Here is a 16,443-nt window from a genome sequence, read left to right as displayed (position 1 = left end):
ACGTCAATGTACTAGTCAAAATCCTTATTAGCAATGTCTTCTGCATTATCATTTGAACATTTGAAATCAAGCTGCTAATCTAATAACCACAGTATGTTATCAATTAAAGTCACTGCATATTTGGATGTTAAAGCAGGTAATACAGCAGAAGTACTTCTAATTCACAGTTTCAAAAATAAAGGGTGCAGTTTTCAAATATATGATTGCTTAAAATTGGTCACTCAATTTAACAACTGCCTCCTTCAATACATGTAAACTATGTTTGCACAGCATTAGGAGATGTCTTTTATTTCAGAAGTTAGTTCTTACTGTTACAGGAGCACCACAAATTTGAAGGAAGAGGCTACAGTGTGAAATGAGCTCACTGAAGGATATGTTAAATAAGATTTTAAGATACTGCAAAAGCTTTGTTCCCCCAGCACAGATCCCTTAATCAGGAAAAGTAGTTAACACTTACCAAATACAGTGTGTAAATTAGATCTACAAGAGATGGGGAAAAAAATCTAACTGAACTAAAAGAAAATACTATTATTAGCTAACAAACCTGTGATAGCCCGCTTCAGAATTTCCTAAAGTAAAATTCAAAAGCATTACACAGTATTTGTATTCTTTGATAAGGAATGCAGACATCCAAAGGGAATGAAAAGAAAAATCTGTCTTTAAGAATTTCTATGTGGAACGCACGCACACAAAGGGGTAACTGAGAAAAACCGAGTACTTAAATATCCAAATTTTAAGTGTAAGAAAATTTATAATAGAAAAAAGTGGCAAAATGTTCTTGTGAGTTGATCTGCTGAAAACATCTGCAAATTCACACTGGCATTAAGAAAACCAAAGTTTCAAAAATTTACTCCTCTCTCTCTCCAGATGTGTTTTCTGTGCAAAAATAAATATCTGAAAATTGCACTAATAATACTTATTATAACTTTTGTATTATGAATAATCTGCACATGCTGCTTTACAGACAATACATATTTGTAAACTTGCTCATGCAAAATTAGTGTGTGAAACAGGGATATTGTTAATCCCACACTTAAAAAAATGATACCTTATTATCTTTTTATAAATTGCCAAATCCTTTGAAATGTAACAAATCTTATATGGATATTCTTGTCTGCCAGCTAAAAATCAATTTATGTTGCTGAAACAAAAAGTTTTACAAGAAAAAGAAACATGGTTTTTGTCTTGCAGAATTTTTGATGTTTAAATGAGAAAACTTATAAAAGAAAGAAATTCATGGTCATAAAATTTTAACATTTTAATCCTAAACATTACAGGGTAAATAGATACTGGACCCTATTTCCATACTCCATAAATCCTAACTTTTAGTTTACATTTTAATTTGTTGCCCTAACCACTAAAACATTAGTGGTTTTACAACCTCTGGATTATGGAAATACATATTCTGAAATAAACGCTACAAAAACAATGGAAGAAAGCCAAACAAATTGTCTCCATGAAGGGAAATAAAAGTGGAACATTTTGAAGCTTTAGACACTTCTCTTTCCATGTCTTATGATTAACCTTTCAATTCAGTGCATTGTAATGGTCATACGTTAACGGTCCCCGTGTTGAACAAACATCTAACTAGTGTCCATTGATTCCAAGTTAGTGGACGATGAATCCTTCTGGATACTTTCAAAGATGGCCGCCAGCTCAGGGTTAGAACTGATTTGTGATTGGAATTCACTCATCAGTGGACTCTTCTCTGCTTCTGGAATGGTTAGCAATGCGGCTACTGCTCTCATGGCCGATCGCTTTAATTCGTCTTGCTTTTCAAATTCCTGCTTTACTGAGTTTGCCTTAACCTGTAACATGAAGTAAATTTAGATTACATGCTATAAAGATAGCTCTTATATGAACAAAATGTAAGCAAATAGCAATTCCAGGTAAATAAAGAGCAAAGTTTCTCTTGTAGGTCCATAAGGAATATTATATTCTAAGCACAGCTGTTTTTAAACTTCCTTTTTAAGCAGTAGCTGTCTCCTTTTCTTTTAAGGGAATATTTTACACAAAACCCGGTTGTAAAAAGAGAAAATCCAGACCCACATGGTTGAAACCAAGAAACTACTCCTCCAGCTATCCTAGTCACTATTCTTCAAATACACCACATAATGACATCTCCATGCCTTTATTCATGTGAAAAGCCTTGTTTCACCTTCTTGGTCATTTCAAATGCCATCACCTTTATATGACTCCCTTTCCAAACAGAATTAAATACTTCTTTTGTGTCTCTGATCATATTTTATCCCAGATCAGTATTTCAAAATATACAACATATTATAGCAATAAACAAAAGCTTCTAAGAATAGAACTTAGCATGTAACAGTGCTAAGTTTCATAAAACACCATATTGAATAGGTTACCTTTTTAACTGCTACATATGGTGCTAGCAAAAGTAAATTTAGAAAACTAGAGAAAAGAATCAACTAGGAATCCTGAAGACATCAAGTCTGACCTAAGTCGATGTCTACCAATTCTTACCTTAGTCGTACATGTGGCGCGTAATGGCTCAACAAGTCGGTCCAACCTCTGCAGTACTGCACTTGGACAAAGGGTAGAGAGTCTCACTAACATTAAAAATGTTAGCATCTATTAGGAATAAAAAAGTCAAAATTTATACTTTATTTTCCAAAAATATAATTCTACATTCTGACACATTTTTTAAAAAGGAAGATGACTAACTAGCATGCAAAATAAAGCTTCTTTTTTTTTTTTTTTTTGAGACAGAGTCTCACTTTGTTGTCCAGGCTAGAGTGAGTGCCGTGGCGTCAGTCTAGCTCACAGCAACCTCAAACTCCTGGGCTCAAGCAATCCTGCTGTCTCAGCCTCCCGAGTAGCTGGGACTACAGGCATGCGCCACTATGCCCGGCTAATTTTTTATATATATATATATCAGTTGGCCAATTAATTTCTTTCTGTTTATAGTAGAGACGAGGTCTCGCTCTTGCTCAGGCTGGTTTTGAACTCCTGACCTTGAGCAATCCGCCCGCCTCGGCCTCCCAAGAGCTAGGATTACAGGCGTGAGCCACAGCGCCCGGCCTTAAAGCTTCTTTTTAATGTAATCTGCCACTTGGAATCACATAAATTTGTCTCAAACCTTATCTAAGGTAAGTGCTAGAGAGACCTCATGTATAATGTGGCCCTACAATGCAGAGCTAGAAAAGTGCCCTGCAATTTTGGCTACACATTAGAATCACCTGGGGAGCTTTAGAAACACCCATTCCTCAGCCCCATCCCCAGAGTTTTATTGAATATGTAAGATAATGCCATAGATTTATTATTTTTTAAAAAAGCTTACGTGCATCAGAATTGAAAATCCCAAAATTCAAAAATTATGGAAATGGAAGATAAGCATTGTAATATTTTAACATATTTTCCTTAAAAAAAAAATTTGACCACTACCTCAGATTAATCTATATAAAACTAGATATTACAGATAAAATCTGTAATTCTTTATCTCTTGGATTATAAACTCATACAATTAAGCAAGCACATCCTGTTACTTTTTGGGGGACTCTCTTCATTGAACTCTGAGAGGATCAGGTCACTACCACACACGGAAGCATGAGTAGGAGAGTTCTGGTACTATGGCTGCTTGGCCCAAAGGCCCTAAATGGAAGATTAGATGAGAAAGACACAATGCATTTATTTTTTATTTTTCAAATTGCCCTTTTTCTATTCGCATTTAATATGGATATGAGCAAAGAGAAAAACAAAGAACATTTATAAGCAAAATTCATGCTCCAAACCTAAGAAGCAATATTTCTCTCTGGTTGCTTCCACAGATTGCTTATTATATATGAAAACAGTTCTTCCATGTTGTCCTCTAATACAATTCTTGATATTAAACACAATATGGTATATTGAAAAACAAAAATCCCTCACTTAGGTAAATCATATTGTTGTCATTCAGAGTAGCCCCAAAGATAGTCCAAGGGAATTAATTGAGACAATGCCAGGAAAATGAGAAGACTCTCCATGGGTAGTAAGTACCTAAAGATAAATGTTAAGACAGGCCAAAAAGGTCACAGATTTATACTTCAAGCAGCAAAATCTGTAGGGATTCTTCTTTTTTTCTTTTTGAGACAGGGTCTGGCTTTCTTGCCCAGGCTAAAGTGTGATCATAGCTAACTGTATCCTTGAACTCCTGGGATGAAGCAGGCCTCCTGAGTAGCTAGGACTTCAGGTCCACACCACCATGCCCAGCCAATTTTTAAAAATTTTTTGTAGAGACAAGGTCTTGCTATTGCCCAGACTAGTCTTGAACTCCTGGCCTCAAGCAATCATCCTACTTCAGCCTCCCAAAGTGCTATGATTACAGGCATGAGCCATCATGCCTGGGCTGGAATTCTTCTTCTGAGGGAAAAGATCTAGGGATTACTAAACTAAGCAAGCTGCCACAGAGCCTTTCTTATGAATTTTGCATCTAATTCTACTTCCTCCTCCAATAAAAAGAATTCTAGATCTTTCCTATATGTCAAATGTTATATTGCCTCACCATTACTTGTGCATATTATAGTTTATATAATATATCTATTAAAATCCTGACAACCCAATTTTTTCTCACACATACATATGAGTAAATTACAAGGGTGAAAATCACTATAGCAAAGTCGTCTTCTAAAATGTTGTATAAATAGGTACAAACATCTTACCTTAATATCATAATGGTCCTTCAAACCATCTTCAACATGATTTAGAAATTCAAAGATATCTAGTCTATCAAGACAACTATCTAGGAGTGTATACATACACTCAAAAGCTGCCTTTCTAATATCCAGACCATCATCAACTGTATGTTTAAATGGACCCATTTCTACCTGTTAAAACAAAAAAGAGTGTGTGGATATATTATACTTAAAAGGCAAAGCACAAGCTTAGATAAAGTGTACTGTAACTAACTTACCTCTCTTATAAGCTCCTTTCTGACTTTTGTTTCATTGTAAAGATGTGGAAGAACAGTATCCAAAAGATCCCTTATTAATGAAGGCTTATTATGTGCTGCTGAATTGAATGTGACCAAGGCTACTCTTCTTACATTCAAATCTGGGTCTTCTAAAGTTTTTAGGAAATCGCCTGAAAAATTGTAAAAAGTAATTTAAAAAAAAGGCAAAACAGTAGTTATGTATTAATATAATACAATATATTGTATTAATAAATATAATACAATATTATAGTTTAATATAATATTAAATATAATAATTATAGTTTTCCTAAATTAATTTATTATTGTTGGTATCACTGTTATTTCTTCAATAAAGGTCATGGAAGAACCTGATGAAATACTAAGTGAACCGTAGTTTCTTTTGACAGCAGGGCAACTATCATTTCTAAAGATGAGTAGATTTCCAATTGACAACCTAACTCTCAGCACATATAATGCAGAGGATATGGCAAGACAGACCATAAAGTTCCCCAACTGGGTTTCACAAGGAAGTGACAGAGCCAGCATTAAAAAAAACCAAATAACCTGCATGATTCTCCTTATAGTTTACTAAAAGCAACAAAAAATAAGTTCAAAATAAGATGAACAAGGTGAGGACAGACTCATTGCTTAATAAAGATGGAATACTGTTAATAGGCATATTAATTCATCAAATGACAAAGAGATGTGTGCCTCCAAATGCCCTATTTTATTTCTATCTTCAAGAAGCATACTAATTCTTAAGAATATAAAAGGAGGAAACAAACATAATATAAACAGATTTTAAGTCTGTTTGTTCTTGCAAATGTGGGGAAAAATTATATTGCGAAGACTTTTGGAGTCACACAGATGATTAAACCATTCCAGTTGTCAAATATATGATTCTGGGCAAGTAGGCAAGAGCCTCAGTTTCTCAGTTAATAAAATGAGGATTACCACTTTGAGGGCTACCAAGCAGAATAAATGGCATGTATATTGTTGAACACAGTGTCTGGTAGACACTAGGTATTCACATGTAGGTATAATTCATCATTATATGATCTCAACTCTATCACTGACAATCTTTTCAAATACACAGGGAAATACAGAAGAGGTGACAGAAGCTCTAATATCAATTTGAAAAAACAGCAATCTGGAATATACAGGAGGAAAAGGTGATTTCAGACACTGTAGACTAATATTGACACCAGGAAATTTCCATCACTTATTACAAAAAAAGTTTAGGGGATAGCACTATTTCAAAAATAATTTCAAAAATAATTTTCAAAAATAATATAAATATACCAGACTAATCCTCTCCACCTCCTTTTGTTTGTATAGAATTACTGAACTGGCAGATTATTAGAGTAATTAGAATAAGGTATGTGCCTGCTTTGAGCAAAGCATCTAAAATATTGCTATTATGGACAAAATGGTGTCATGGACTAGGATCAGTGGTCCCCAATTCCTTGGTCTAGAATTTCAGTTTTTAAGGTGGCTCTGATGTTTAAATAGTCACAAATACTGAACTAGATCATGATTCAATCAGAATGTTAACCACCTGATTGATAACTATATCAACAATGCATACTGACTGACTGTTGCCAACCTGAAATGTCTCGAGGGATGTGGATCTTCCTCTGTCCTATCCTATATAATATCAAAATGTAAATAAATACATAAAAGCAAAAAATGGATAGGAGGAATAGAGGCAAGAATTTTCTCATATAGATTTTCAATAATTTCTAGGTCCTAGCAATAGTGCCCATCTGTGCCTGTGTATCTACTTACTCTGAACTGGCAATCCCTTCTATAGTTCAAATTTTAAATTGTTTTTTTTCCCTTTCTGGCACATTGCAGAATGTCATGAAGCTACAAATCCCTCAATCTTCCTTGCTGTTATCTCCATTCTCCTGTCCTAAAGAAAGCACCAAACTGAGTTCTAAATGTTTTTGGCTACTACCAACTCTAGGAAAACCAATGATAAAACAATAAAAACCAGGGAAGTTATAAAATCATAAATAATCCCAAAAGCTAATTTTTGTCACCACAGAAATACAGATAGGTCCAATTTTTCCTGGGTATCCTCTTAGTTCTTCTGGGAATTGGCTCTACCCAACTTATCTTTTGAATTCTAAGGTTGTTTCCATTTTATATATGGAAGTCTCCACAGATTCCCTTGGGACTTGGAGGGTTATAAGCAATAATAAAAAATTTGGGCCCTAAAAGCTCAAGTGAGACTTGTTTATATCTGGGAAGAAACTTCTGACTGGTCTAGACAGAGCTAACATTTTACTTTATCCATTAAAGTTATCTCGGTCATCCCAAAATTATGATTATCAAAGTATGTGTAGCTGACTCTAAAGACATGCTGGTTTACTAATTTCAATTATTTGCAAAGTCATCTGGTAACAATTTCAAACTAATAGATGACAATATAAGCAAATGGAATTTGCTAAAGTTAGAAGATCATATTGAAATTAAGAGTTTCTTGACAATAATTCTATCTTCTCCCAAAATAGTTAATCAGTATGTTTTATCTTTATTTCTACTTACCTATGCAGTTCTTTAATAGTGGATCAATAGGTTGTGGATGGTCAGAAATAGTAAACTTCACAGCTGTAACCACTGAACTTCGGGCATACGATGAGCCTAATTAAAAATAAATTGCAAGTTTATTGGTATATAGCCCACTAAAATCCGTGGACATCATTTTCAAATCACTTCAAATAATACCACTGTCTTCAATTCCTTAAAATTCTCTTTGGCCAAGAAGGGTAGTTCTTACTGCACTCATGATTCTAAAGGAGCAAAGTTTACTCACCTTATGAAATATAATCCCACTAGATTTCAAAAGAAATAGTTTCTTCTGGGAAGGAGAGGACCTGGAGTAGCAGTGAAGGATCTAGCCCTCACAAAAGGGAACTGATTAAATCCATAAATAGCTTATAAAATCTTCAAAATTTTTATTAAAAAAGCAATTTCTAAGAATGAATGGCTATTACTACCTTCTACATGATCTATTGTGGCTGACGTGCTAAATATGAAAACTCTTCTAGGAGCTTTCATTTGAACTAAGTACTTTCACCAATTTTAGTATTATTAGTAGTACTAGCAAGCTCTTCAGATGTTAATTCAAGAGATGTCTTTTCTTTTAAGACATTTTAAGACACAGTAACATTAAAATGTAACCATCACAAGGAACTAGAATAGATTTATTTAACCATTATCTAATTATGCTCCATCCTTCTAAACAACAATTTGTCATTTGAATACAGTTCCATATTATAACAAAACACAGTGCTTTTTCATAATATACTTAGCTTTTACATGGAAGAAAATATAGACATGGTTTAACTTCATTAGGCATCTTTCAAGAAAATCAACTGTCAATAAAATGTTTTTTTAAATAGGAAAATCAAGTTACCCACCTGATATCAAGTACCCCTTAAGCCGTGGAAGGAGAGTTTCTGGATCAATTAGAGTGAGTTTTCCTAGACATTCAGCAACAACATTTCTGGTTCCTTCCTCTGCACATTCACAGTGCTTTAGTAATAAGGCCCAGATGTTTTCAACATATGGTTTAAGGCCCACAACTGATGCAGAGCTAATAATTTCCTTCAAGGAATGAAGCAGAAGATACTGCCTTTTCGGTTGACTGGTTATTTCTTGTAAGACAAATGGCAGATATTCAGGAAGGTTGCCCACACTAATGCTGCCTAATGCATAGGATGCAGCTGATTTGACTTCTTCACTAGGAGATGAAAAAGCTTCTAATATTACAGATTTTAGTTCCAACTGCCCACTTAAATCAATATGATGCCCAACTTCTCCAAGAGAAAGTAGAGCTAAGAGACGAATGGAATCTGTAGACCTTGAGTTCTTGACATCTTGAATAAACTGACCTACTACAGCAGGTCCCTCTTTAGGGCACGCTCGAGTAAGGGCAGCTACACATTTGGCAATGGAATAATAAGACTGCTTATGAGTTAGAGCCGTGTTCTGAGAGTAAACCGGACCAGTCAGCATGCGCAGCAAATCCATGTATCCTAGGTTATTTGTTCCAGTGACAACCAGAGCTTGGAAAAAGTCTAGCATGGCACTAAGAGCTCCCCCCTGCAATAAGGGTGATCTCACAAGTCCAATAAGTTCATTGAGAATGGATCCACTTATCTTGGAAAGGGAAGAGGGATACACTTTCGCCAGGGTAGTAAGAAAACTGATAGCCATCTGCGAAACATGCATATCACTTTCGCTGATAAGGGGTGGGAGCTCATCTAGAACTGCATCAATCATAGCAGCTGTCAAGCTGTCACTATAGTTTTTTATTAGAATATCTAGGGCAGAAAGAGTACCCAGCTTCAAAGCTCTCTGGTTTTTCCTGAGAAATGAAGCAAGAATAGGAACCCCTTCTCCCAAGACAGGCCTCAAATCTATCTTCAAAGGTGACCCAGCAATCAGTGTCAATGCCTTTACTGTAGTTAACCGGGTAATTTCATTCTTTAGTCTCTCCAAGAAAATCTGAAGAGTATTAGGCAAGTCAGAACCCAAATTGTCTCCAAGGTTGCAAATAATCTGTCCCATACAGGAAATAGCCCTTTCCTTGACTTCCTGATCAATGTCAGCTGCTTTTAATCTCTTGATGGTACAGGCAAAGAGATCTTTAATGTAAGGAGTTGCATCAAATGAAGAAGGCTGATCTAAAGGACGAATTACTTTGACAAGCTGCTGAGTAACAAGAAGTGCTTCAGAAGTAATCTTGTAAAATGGATCTCCAACGCAAGCCACCACTGGAGGAACCAAAGCCTGAACATGCGGATGGAAGACTTGAGGAGAGTGGTTACAGAGGATTACATATAGACATGACAAAGCATCGATCTTCAAATTTGATGAGCTTGATTTATCATTCAGTGAGAAAATGATTCCTAAAAAGCCAACCAAAAAAACCCAATCATTTCTGTGTTTTGAGAAAGAAAAAATTAAAAATCAATGCCTAAAATACCGCTAAAGTTCCCACTTCATCATATTATTTCTAAAGTAGTAGATATTTCACAATCAATAAGGAACATTAAAGACAAATTTCTAAATTCAGGTGTTCAAGATGGTTAGATAAAAAAGTTAGTATTATGTGCAAATTAAGTTGTCAGAAATTTCTCTTTAGAAGGAAACAATTATTTAAGCTTATCTAAGTCTTAATAAAAATTCTCTACATCCCCAAAGAGATTTACTGCTTCTTCATACCTGGTACGAGTACAGGAATGTGTTGTGTGAGGGCCCCGGGTAATACATTTACCAGTTCAGTTAACATGTTAAAACAACACTGTCGGGTCTTCACACTTTTTTCTTTCATCTGTTTGTGCAGAGCTTTAACAATGTTGGGAACCTGTAATTATCACACACTCGTTAGCTGGTTCTGCTGTTGCTATTTCCTGAGTATACTTAACATGAATTATGGAGAATAAAGACAAAGGGAATAATTTATCTTTTTTTGTTAAATTACTAATCCAGCTATCTACTGCTGCATAGAAGCTATTACTGCAATCTGTTGCTATTGCTAACACTAACAAGACTGTTAGATTCGAGCAAAGTTTACTATTTGTATTCTCCATGTTCTCTTGTAACTATATTTGCTTGATACCAATAAAGAGTTAGAGGAAAGCCATCATTTAGCATTCTACAGAGCAGCAAAATAGTCTTCCTTGATTAATTTTAATTATGAAATGCACACAACTAAAAAATTAATCAAATAATAAAATATTTTCCACCAAAAACTTAGGAGTTTTATAAATGGTATTCTGAAAAAAAAAATAGCACAGATGAGCATCAAAGGAAACCAGACAAACTATGGAAAAGCAACCACCAAATCAGTCCTTTTTGCTTTCAGTCTGCTGTTACAAGCAATCAATTTCACTGCAAATGCAGCTACAAGCAGCAAGGGTATGATTCAAAGACATCTGCTCTAAACTTTTCTAATGTTTTGTTAGTCACTAAAATTAAACAAGGTCTCTACTGACAAATCTTACAGGTGCCAGGCTATACATGGAGCTTCTAAAATCCCCCAATAGCAAAGCAAGTAGAGATTAAAAACAAAATCCCACAACAAAACTACATGAACACATAACTGAACACTATCTGAGAACTAGAGACAAAAGAAATTATCTAACTAATTTCCCAAAGCATTCTCAGAATTCCGGGTTATTCTACTAAGCAATATCTGACTTCTATGCACTTATTTAATTGCTTATATTCTCTGTATATTAATACTTTACCTCATTTCCTTCTACAATTAATCTTTAATGTTCACCTTTATGAATAAATTCACCACAAAATGTATTTATTAGCACTATTTGAAAACAAGATTGATATGGTATGGTATGTGTATCCCCTCCCCTGGTTTACTTCAACATCTGTTTTATCATCTATAAAAGTGGACCTAGTGTTTATGTACCCCATAGGCTGCTGTAGGGATTAATATAAAGTAAGAAAATGTCTGGCAGGTACTAAATATTCAATAAATAAATAGGAGCTATATGGCTCTACTGTTTAGGATCTTAGAAAAAACATCCTAAAGTGAAAAGCATGTATTTTATTAACAATAAGAGCTGGCATACATCAAGCACTTAATATGTAGTAGATACTACACTAAACATTCTACACATATCATCTCATCTTTCATTACTCTGGATAGATATTTCTAAGTAAATCCTTACTACAAATGAGTTAGTTTAATAAAATGACTAAATAACTTGTCCAAGATCACCCAGCTAAATTAGGGGTGAAGGCAGCTATGTGAACACAAGTAATCTGAGTCCACAGCTCTAAGACTTCTCCATTAATATCAAAGATAGATTACTTTACTGAATCTAAAAATTAGTTTAATTTTTATCAAGTAAAATTAAGAATAGATTGAATGGCTTACAAGTAACGTAATATGAACATGTATTAACTACTACACAAATATATTCCAGAACTTTCTTCTTCTCTAAAGATATTCTAGAACTCACATTGTCACATAAAATCAATTTTAAAAACACATTCACTATCATGATTTCCTAAATCTTACTTTTAAACCAACCTGACTCTGAAGCATTGTTAAGGGTGTTTCTCCCTGTTCCATTGCATCAGGGTCACACAGCCAACTTTGCACAGGACGAGTTTGCTTCAAAAGAGAAAGGTATGCATGAAAAACATCTGCCTTTACATTCTCTTCACGCTCTTTAAATCTGGATATCAGTGCAGGAGAGACGGTCTTGTAGAATTCTGGAAGCATTTCATGTCTTGTGCTAACTACAGCATCCAAGCACTTAGCAGCTGCACGTCTCACTTTCCAACTCATGTCATCATCATCACTGTATTCATCATCACTCCCTAAAGGGGAAGTTTTAATGTAAATAGGCTATTAATGATAAGTATATCATTTAATACTATAAGTGAACTGACATTCTTAAACAAGATAGTTACTCTAACTTTTCACTAACATATACAGCAATAGGTAGGTTTACAAAAAAATGGAACTTAAACAGATGCAGAGCTTGTTACTTATATAAATCTGCATATAAATTAACCTTTAAAAAAGTGATCATGATTGTGTTTTTAATTTGCTATGTTCTCATTTATTGTAGGTAATGAACTGCTGCTTACTTATACTCCTTTAAAATTATTAACACATTAAACTATTTTAGAATATAAGTATTTATAAAATTATAAATTTCCCAGCCTTTGAAAACAAAATTCAAAGGAAAATCAAGCAAATAATCAGGGAATAATAATAATCCACGAAATGGATTTGTGGCTAATAGTTATGTGATAAAAGGAATAGTTACCAATCCCAGAACATGCTGTAAAATTAATTTTGTGGGAAGAGAAAGAATGCTCACATCAGCTTTGTGACTATGAGGCTTTTCACTAAACCTGTATTGATGGGCCATGAGCAACAAATATACATATTCTCCACCTTTCACAATTTTGTCAATGTACCTTAACAAAACCACATTTTATTAACAAGAAAATGCTGCTCACTTAACAGAGAACTATCTTCTCCAAACTCCTAATGCTGAATCTTAAACATTCCAAGCATAAACATTAACAATTACATTTCAATATGCACACTTGACAGAGAATGTGTGTGTGTAAAATCTCTAAAAATTATTTCCTTCTAACACCATCAGGCTGAATCAGTTAGGTAACATGAAGTCAAGAATGTGGCAAAAATATTAGCAGTTCTCCCAACAATCTAAAATTATCTAACAATAATTTTAGTATTCTTAGATAAAACTACAGCCTTGAAATAATCCGAGAGGTGGGGGGGGGGTGGATAGGATCTCTTTACTAGCTTATGTTCCAATTGGCTTAATGATATAGCTAAAAGTAGCCAGCTAAGCCTTAGAAGGTTCTATCATATATAATAAAATAAAATTTTCCAATCTCCAAACACTTGAATTTCATTCACCTTATGGCACATTATAGGAAATTTCAACCAAACCAAACACAGGGCATTTGATTCATTTGCTAAAACCTATTTAAATAAAAGGTAAAAGGTATTGCAAAAACAGTCTACCCATTTAAAAATAAACAAAGTTTTACCCATGTCTATACGCTATGGGATTTGCATCCCAGAAATATAAGCTTTATTAAAAACAAGACTATAAAAAATTAACAAATGTTCCAATCACTGAAATTACATTGACTTTATGAGTCACAATAACACCATAGTAGAAAAACATTTACTAGGTATAATTTAATACCTGATAAAGCAGCTGAAGTATTTTTTTATTTAGCATACTGAATATCAACATTCAAAACCTGAAATGTATATCGCTATTACTTTCTTCAAAGAACATTCACATTATAAGCTAAGGTTTTTCTTCATTAACACAAAACATTTATTAAATGCCTACTGTGTGTCAAGCACTGTCCTAGGCACTGGAATAAACAGGCAATCAAGGGATCGAAATGTCTAGCCTTCATGTTAGCTTACATTCTAGTAGATGGGAGATAATCAATTGTAGCAAGTCAGAAAGTGATTGTGATAACATCAAAATGCTGAAATGGGAAATACGGGTATGCAAAGTGAGGGGAAAACTCTGAGGTGGGAGACAAGATGAAGAGAAAAAGGAATCAGATATGACCAAGGTTTTTGGCCAGAGAAATTAGGAAGAATGGAAGTGCTACTCTGAGATGGAAAAGGCTAAAGAACAGGTTATGTGGGACATAGGAAAGGGTAGGGAAAAGATATTTTAGTTATCTAAGTGGTGACAGCAATTAAGCAGTTGCATATGAACCTGGGTTCACATGGTATCTGGAATAAAGATAAGATCTGGGTTGTCAGCATATTGATATAAAAGCCAGGAGACTAGATGAGATCAATAAAAAATTAAGAGTGTAATGGGTAAGCCCAAGGACTGAGCCTTGGGATACATTAAGTTCAGTGGGTCAGGGTGATGAAGATCAGTATGGAAGACTAGGAGTAATTACAATGACAGGACTAAAGGAAAGCAAGTGTGGTATCCTGAAAGTTAAATAAAGAAACGTTGATGAGACTAAGTAAAATGATAGGCAGAGTCAAACATCTGCAATCTTGTCCATCTACTGGAGGAGGGGGTTCAAGAGAGAAGGGAAAGAAAGGAATTTAACAGCATTCCTTTGAGGAGTTCTGTTGTTGAGCAGAAAAATTGGGCAGTAGCTGCTAGAGGAGTATATGAGGTTAAGAGATTTTATAGTTGTTTTTTAAAGATGGGTGAAATTACAGATTTTTATAGAAAAGTCATTACATAAATTCACTCAAAGAATCAAACTAAGAAGTATTATCAAAAATAACAGGAAATCCACCAACCCATATACCTATATTTACCCATTTAAATATCTGTATTATGATTCTTCTAATATAAAAAGAAACAACCAAACATGAGCAACTGCTAAGTCCCCGAAGCGCTAGTCCTTTCTAGAGAAATACCACAAGTCATAGAGTAACGACATCGGTCTTCAGAGACTCAGAAATACTTAGGTTATTCATAAAAGTTAAGTGGTGCCAAATAATATTTAGGATTTTTTCATGAACACAACTATGAATATGCAAACTAATATTCAAATCAAACTGCCCTGATGATATCTATAGGTTCAATTAAAAAAAAAATTTGATTTATCTCCTTAAAAAAATGCTTTGTAGAAATTCTGAATAGTACTAAAGAACAAAATCAAATATAATTGCTAGCCAAAGAAAGCAACTAGTAATATTATTAGTTGTAACTATAGAGAATTTTTCTATATATTTAAAAAAATAAAATTAGGACACTGAACAATTTTTGTTACCCACTTTTCACTCATCGTATTAATAGCATTAATAAATGTTTCTCAGGCATGATTTTGAATGTATTACACAACAGCTCAATACATATAAGCCCCTAATTTAACCAATTTGCTAATGTCAAATATTAAAATCTTTTCATTTTCACTATTATAAATAAATAAAATGGTATAATTTACAGTAAGAATCATCTCCATCTATAACACTGTGTTTCTCACAAAAACTTAAGATTCTTTCTAATTAATTTGAAATACCTTGATCATCATCATCACCACCATCAGCATCCATTGCATTTTCATCTTCATCTTCATCATCATAATTATAATTAGGATCATAGGTAAGATATTTAAGACAAATATTTATAATGGTAGAAACATGAGGATATACTTCCTTAGGACATCTGAAGACAAAAACAAAAGGCACCCTGAGTAACTGTACTTATCACCTTGATTCATTATCTGCGACATTTTGCTTTACTACCAGCAATAACATAGGAAAGTGGTCCCCAGCCTATTTAACTTCAAGGACCCTTGGACTTCATGTTTTAAAAGATTTATCCTTTGAATTACACTTATTTATTCAACTTGAAGATAACCCCCCCCCCATTTTAGCTATGTTATGGTTAATGTGAACTGGTATAGAGAAAAATCAGAACATGCTGCTCTATCTTCTCAACATGTTACTAGAACATAAAGCCCAGATGAGCGTGCTCTTCAACAAGTAGGAATATTTGTGAAAATGCCGGTGCACATTCATTTAGGCTTAGTCTCCTAGCCAAAGGTTGAGAGGACAGAACATATAAATGCCCTCGGGGTGAGCAAGGAAAAGCGTAATTTGTGTTTTTCAATTAAAGGGACAGAAATCAATCCTAAATCTTCCAATTTTAATAATATGTTATGACTATAAAGCCACTTCTCAAAACCATGAGTGGCAAAGGATATGAGGTCTCAAGATACTGTGTGGCTATACTAGTCAAAGGCAAAACAATGTTACCCAATATTCCTTAGTACATGAATGCACAATTTTTACTAAGTTTTTAAAATATATATTAGAACCAAGGTTTCCCAATTGAGAATCACTGTCCTAGCAAAATATATGTGACAGACCTAATAAACTGTTAAAAAGATATGAAATTCACTATATATATATATTTCTGACTAGTTAAATTTACCCTGCTGCTCTCTCAGGATAGACTACATTATTACACTGGTGTTTCTTCCCTCCCAAAGAGGCT

General features: G+C 34.2%; 1 protein-coding gene across 2 annotated transcripts in view; it reads right to left on the bottom strand.

Annotated features, from left to right (window-relative positions):
- Window positions 1–261: 261 nt before the first annotated feature.
- The window catches only part of CAND1 (cullin associated and neddylation dissociated 1), a 40,264-nt gene continuing 24,082 nt past the window's right edge, over window positions 262–16,443 (bottom strand). For both annotated transcript variants that reach the window (XM_012782414.2, XM_020287543.2), the window contains 9 exons: window positions 15,464–15,609; window positions 11,982–12,274; window positions 10,148–10,289; window positions 8,338–9,831; window positions 7,463–7,558; window positions 4,910–5,079; window positions 4,659–4,823; window positions 2,485–2,592; window positions 262–1,808 (listed from right to left, as the gene is read on the bottom strand). In XM_012782414.2, the coding sequence (XP_012637868.1) occupies window positions 1,584–1,808; window positions 2,485–2,592; window positions 4,659–4,823; window positions 4,910–5,079; window positions 7,463–7,558; window positions 8,338–9,831; window positions 10,148–10,289; window positions 11,982–12,274; window positions 15,464–15,609 (2,839 nt within the window). In that variant the 3' untranslated portion in view covers window positions 262–1,583. The remainder of the gene's footprint in view (window positions 1,809–2,484; window positions 2,593–4,658; window positions 4,824–4,909; window positions 5,080–7,462; window positions 7,559–8,337; window positions 9,832–10,147; window positions 10,290–11,981; window positions 12,275–15,463; window positions 15,610–16,443) is intronic.

Source organism: Microcebus murinus, chromosome 10, assembly GCF_040939455.1.
Source record: "Microcebus murinus isolate Inina chromosome 10, M.murinus_Inina_mat1.0, whole genome shotgun sequence".
Classification (NCBI taxonomy): domain Eukaryota; kingdom Metazoa; phylum Chordata; class Mammalia; order Primates; family Cheirogaleidae; genus Microcebus; species Microcebus murinus.
This window is presented reverse-complemented; position numbering and strand designations above follow the sequence as displayed.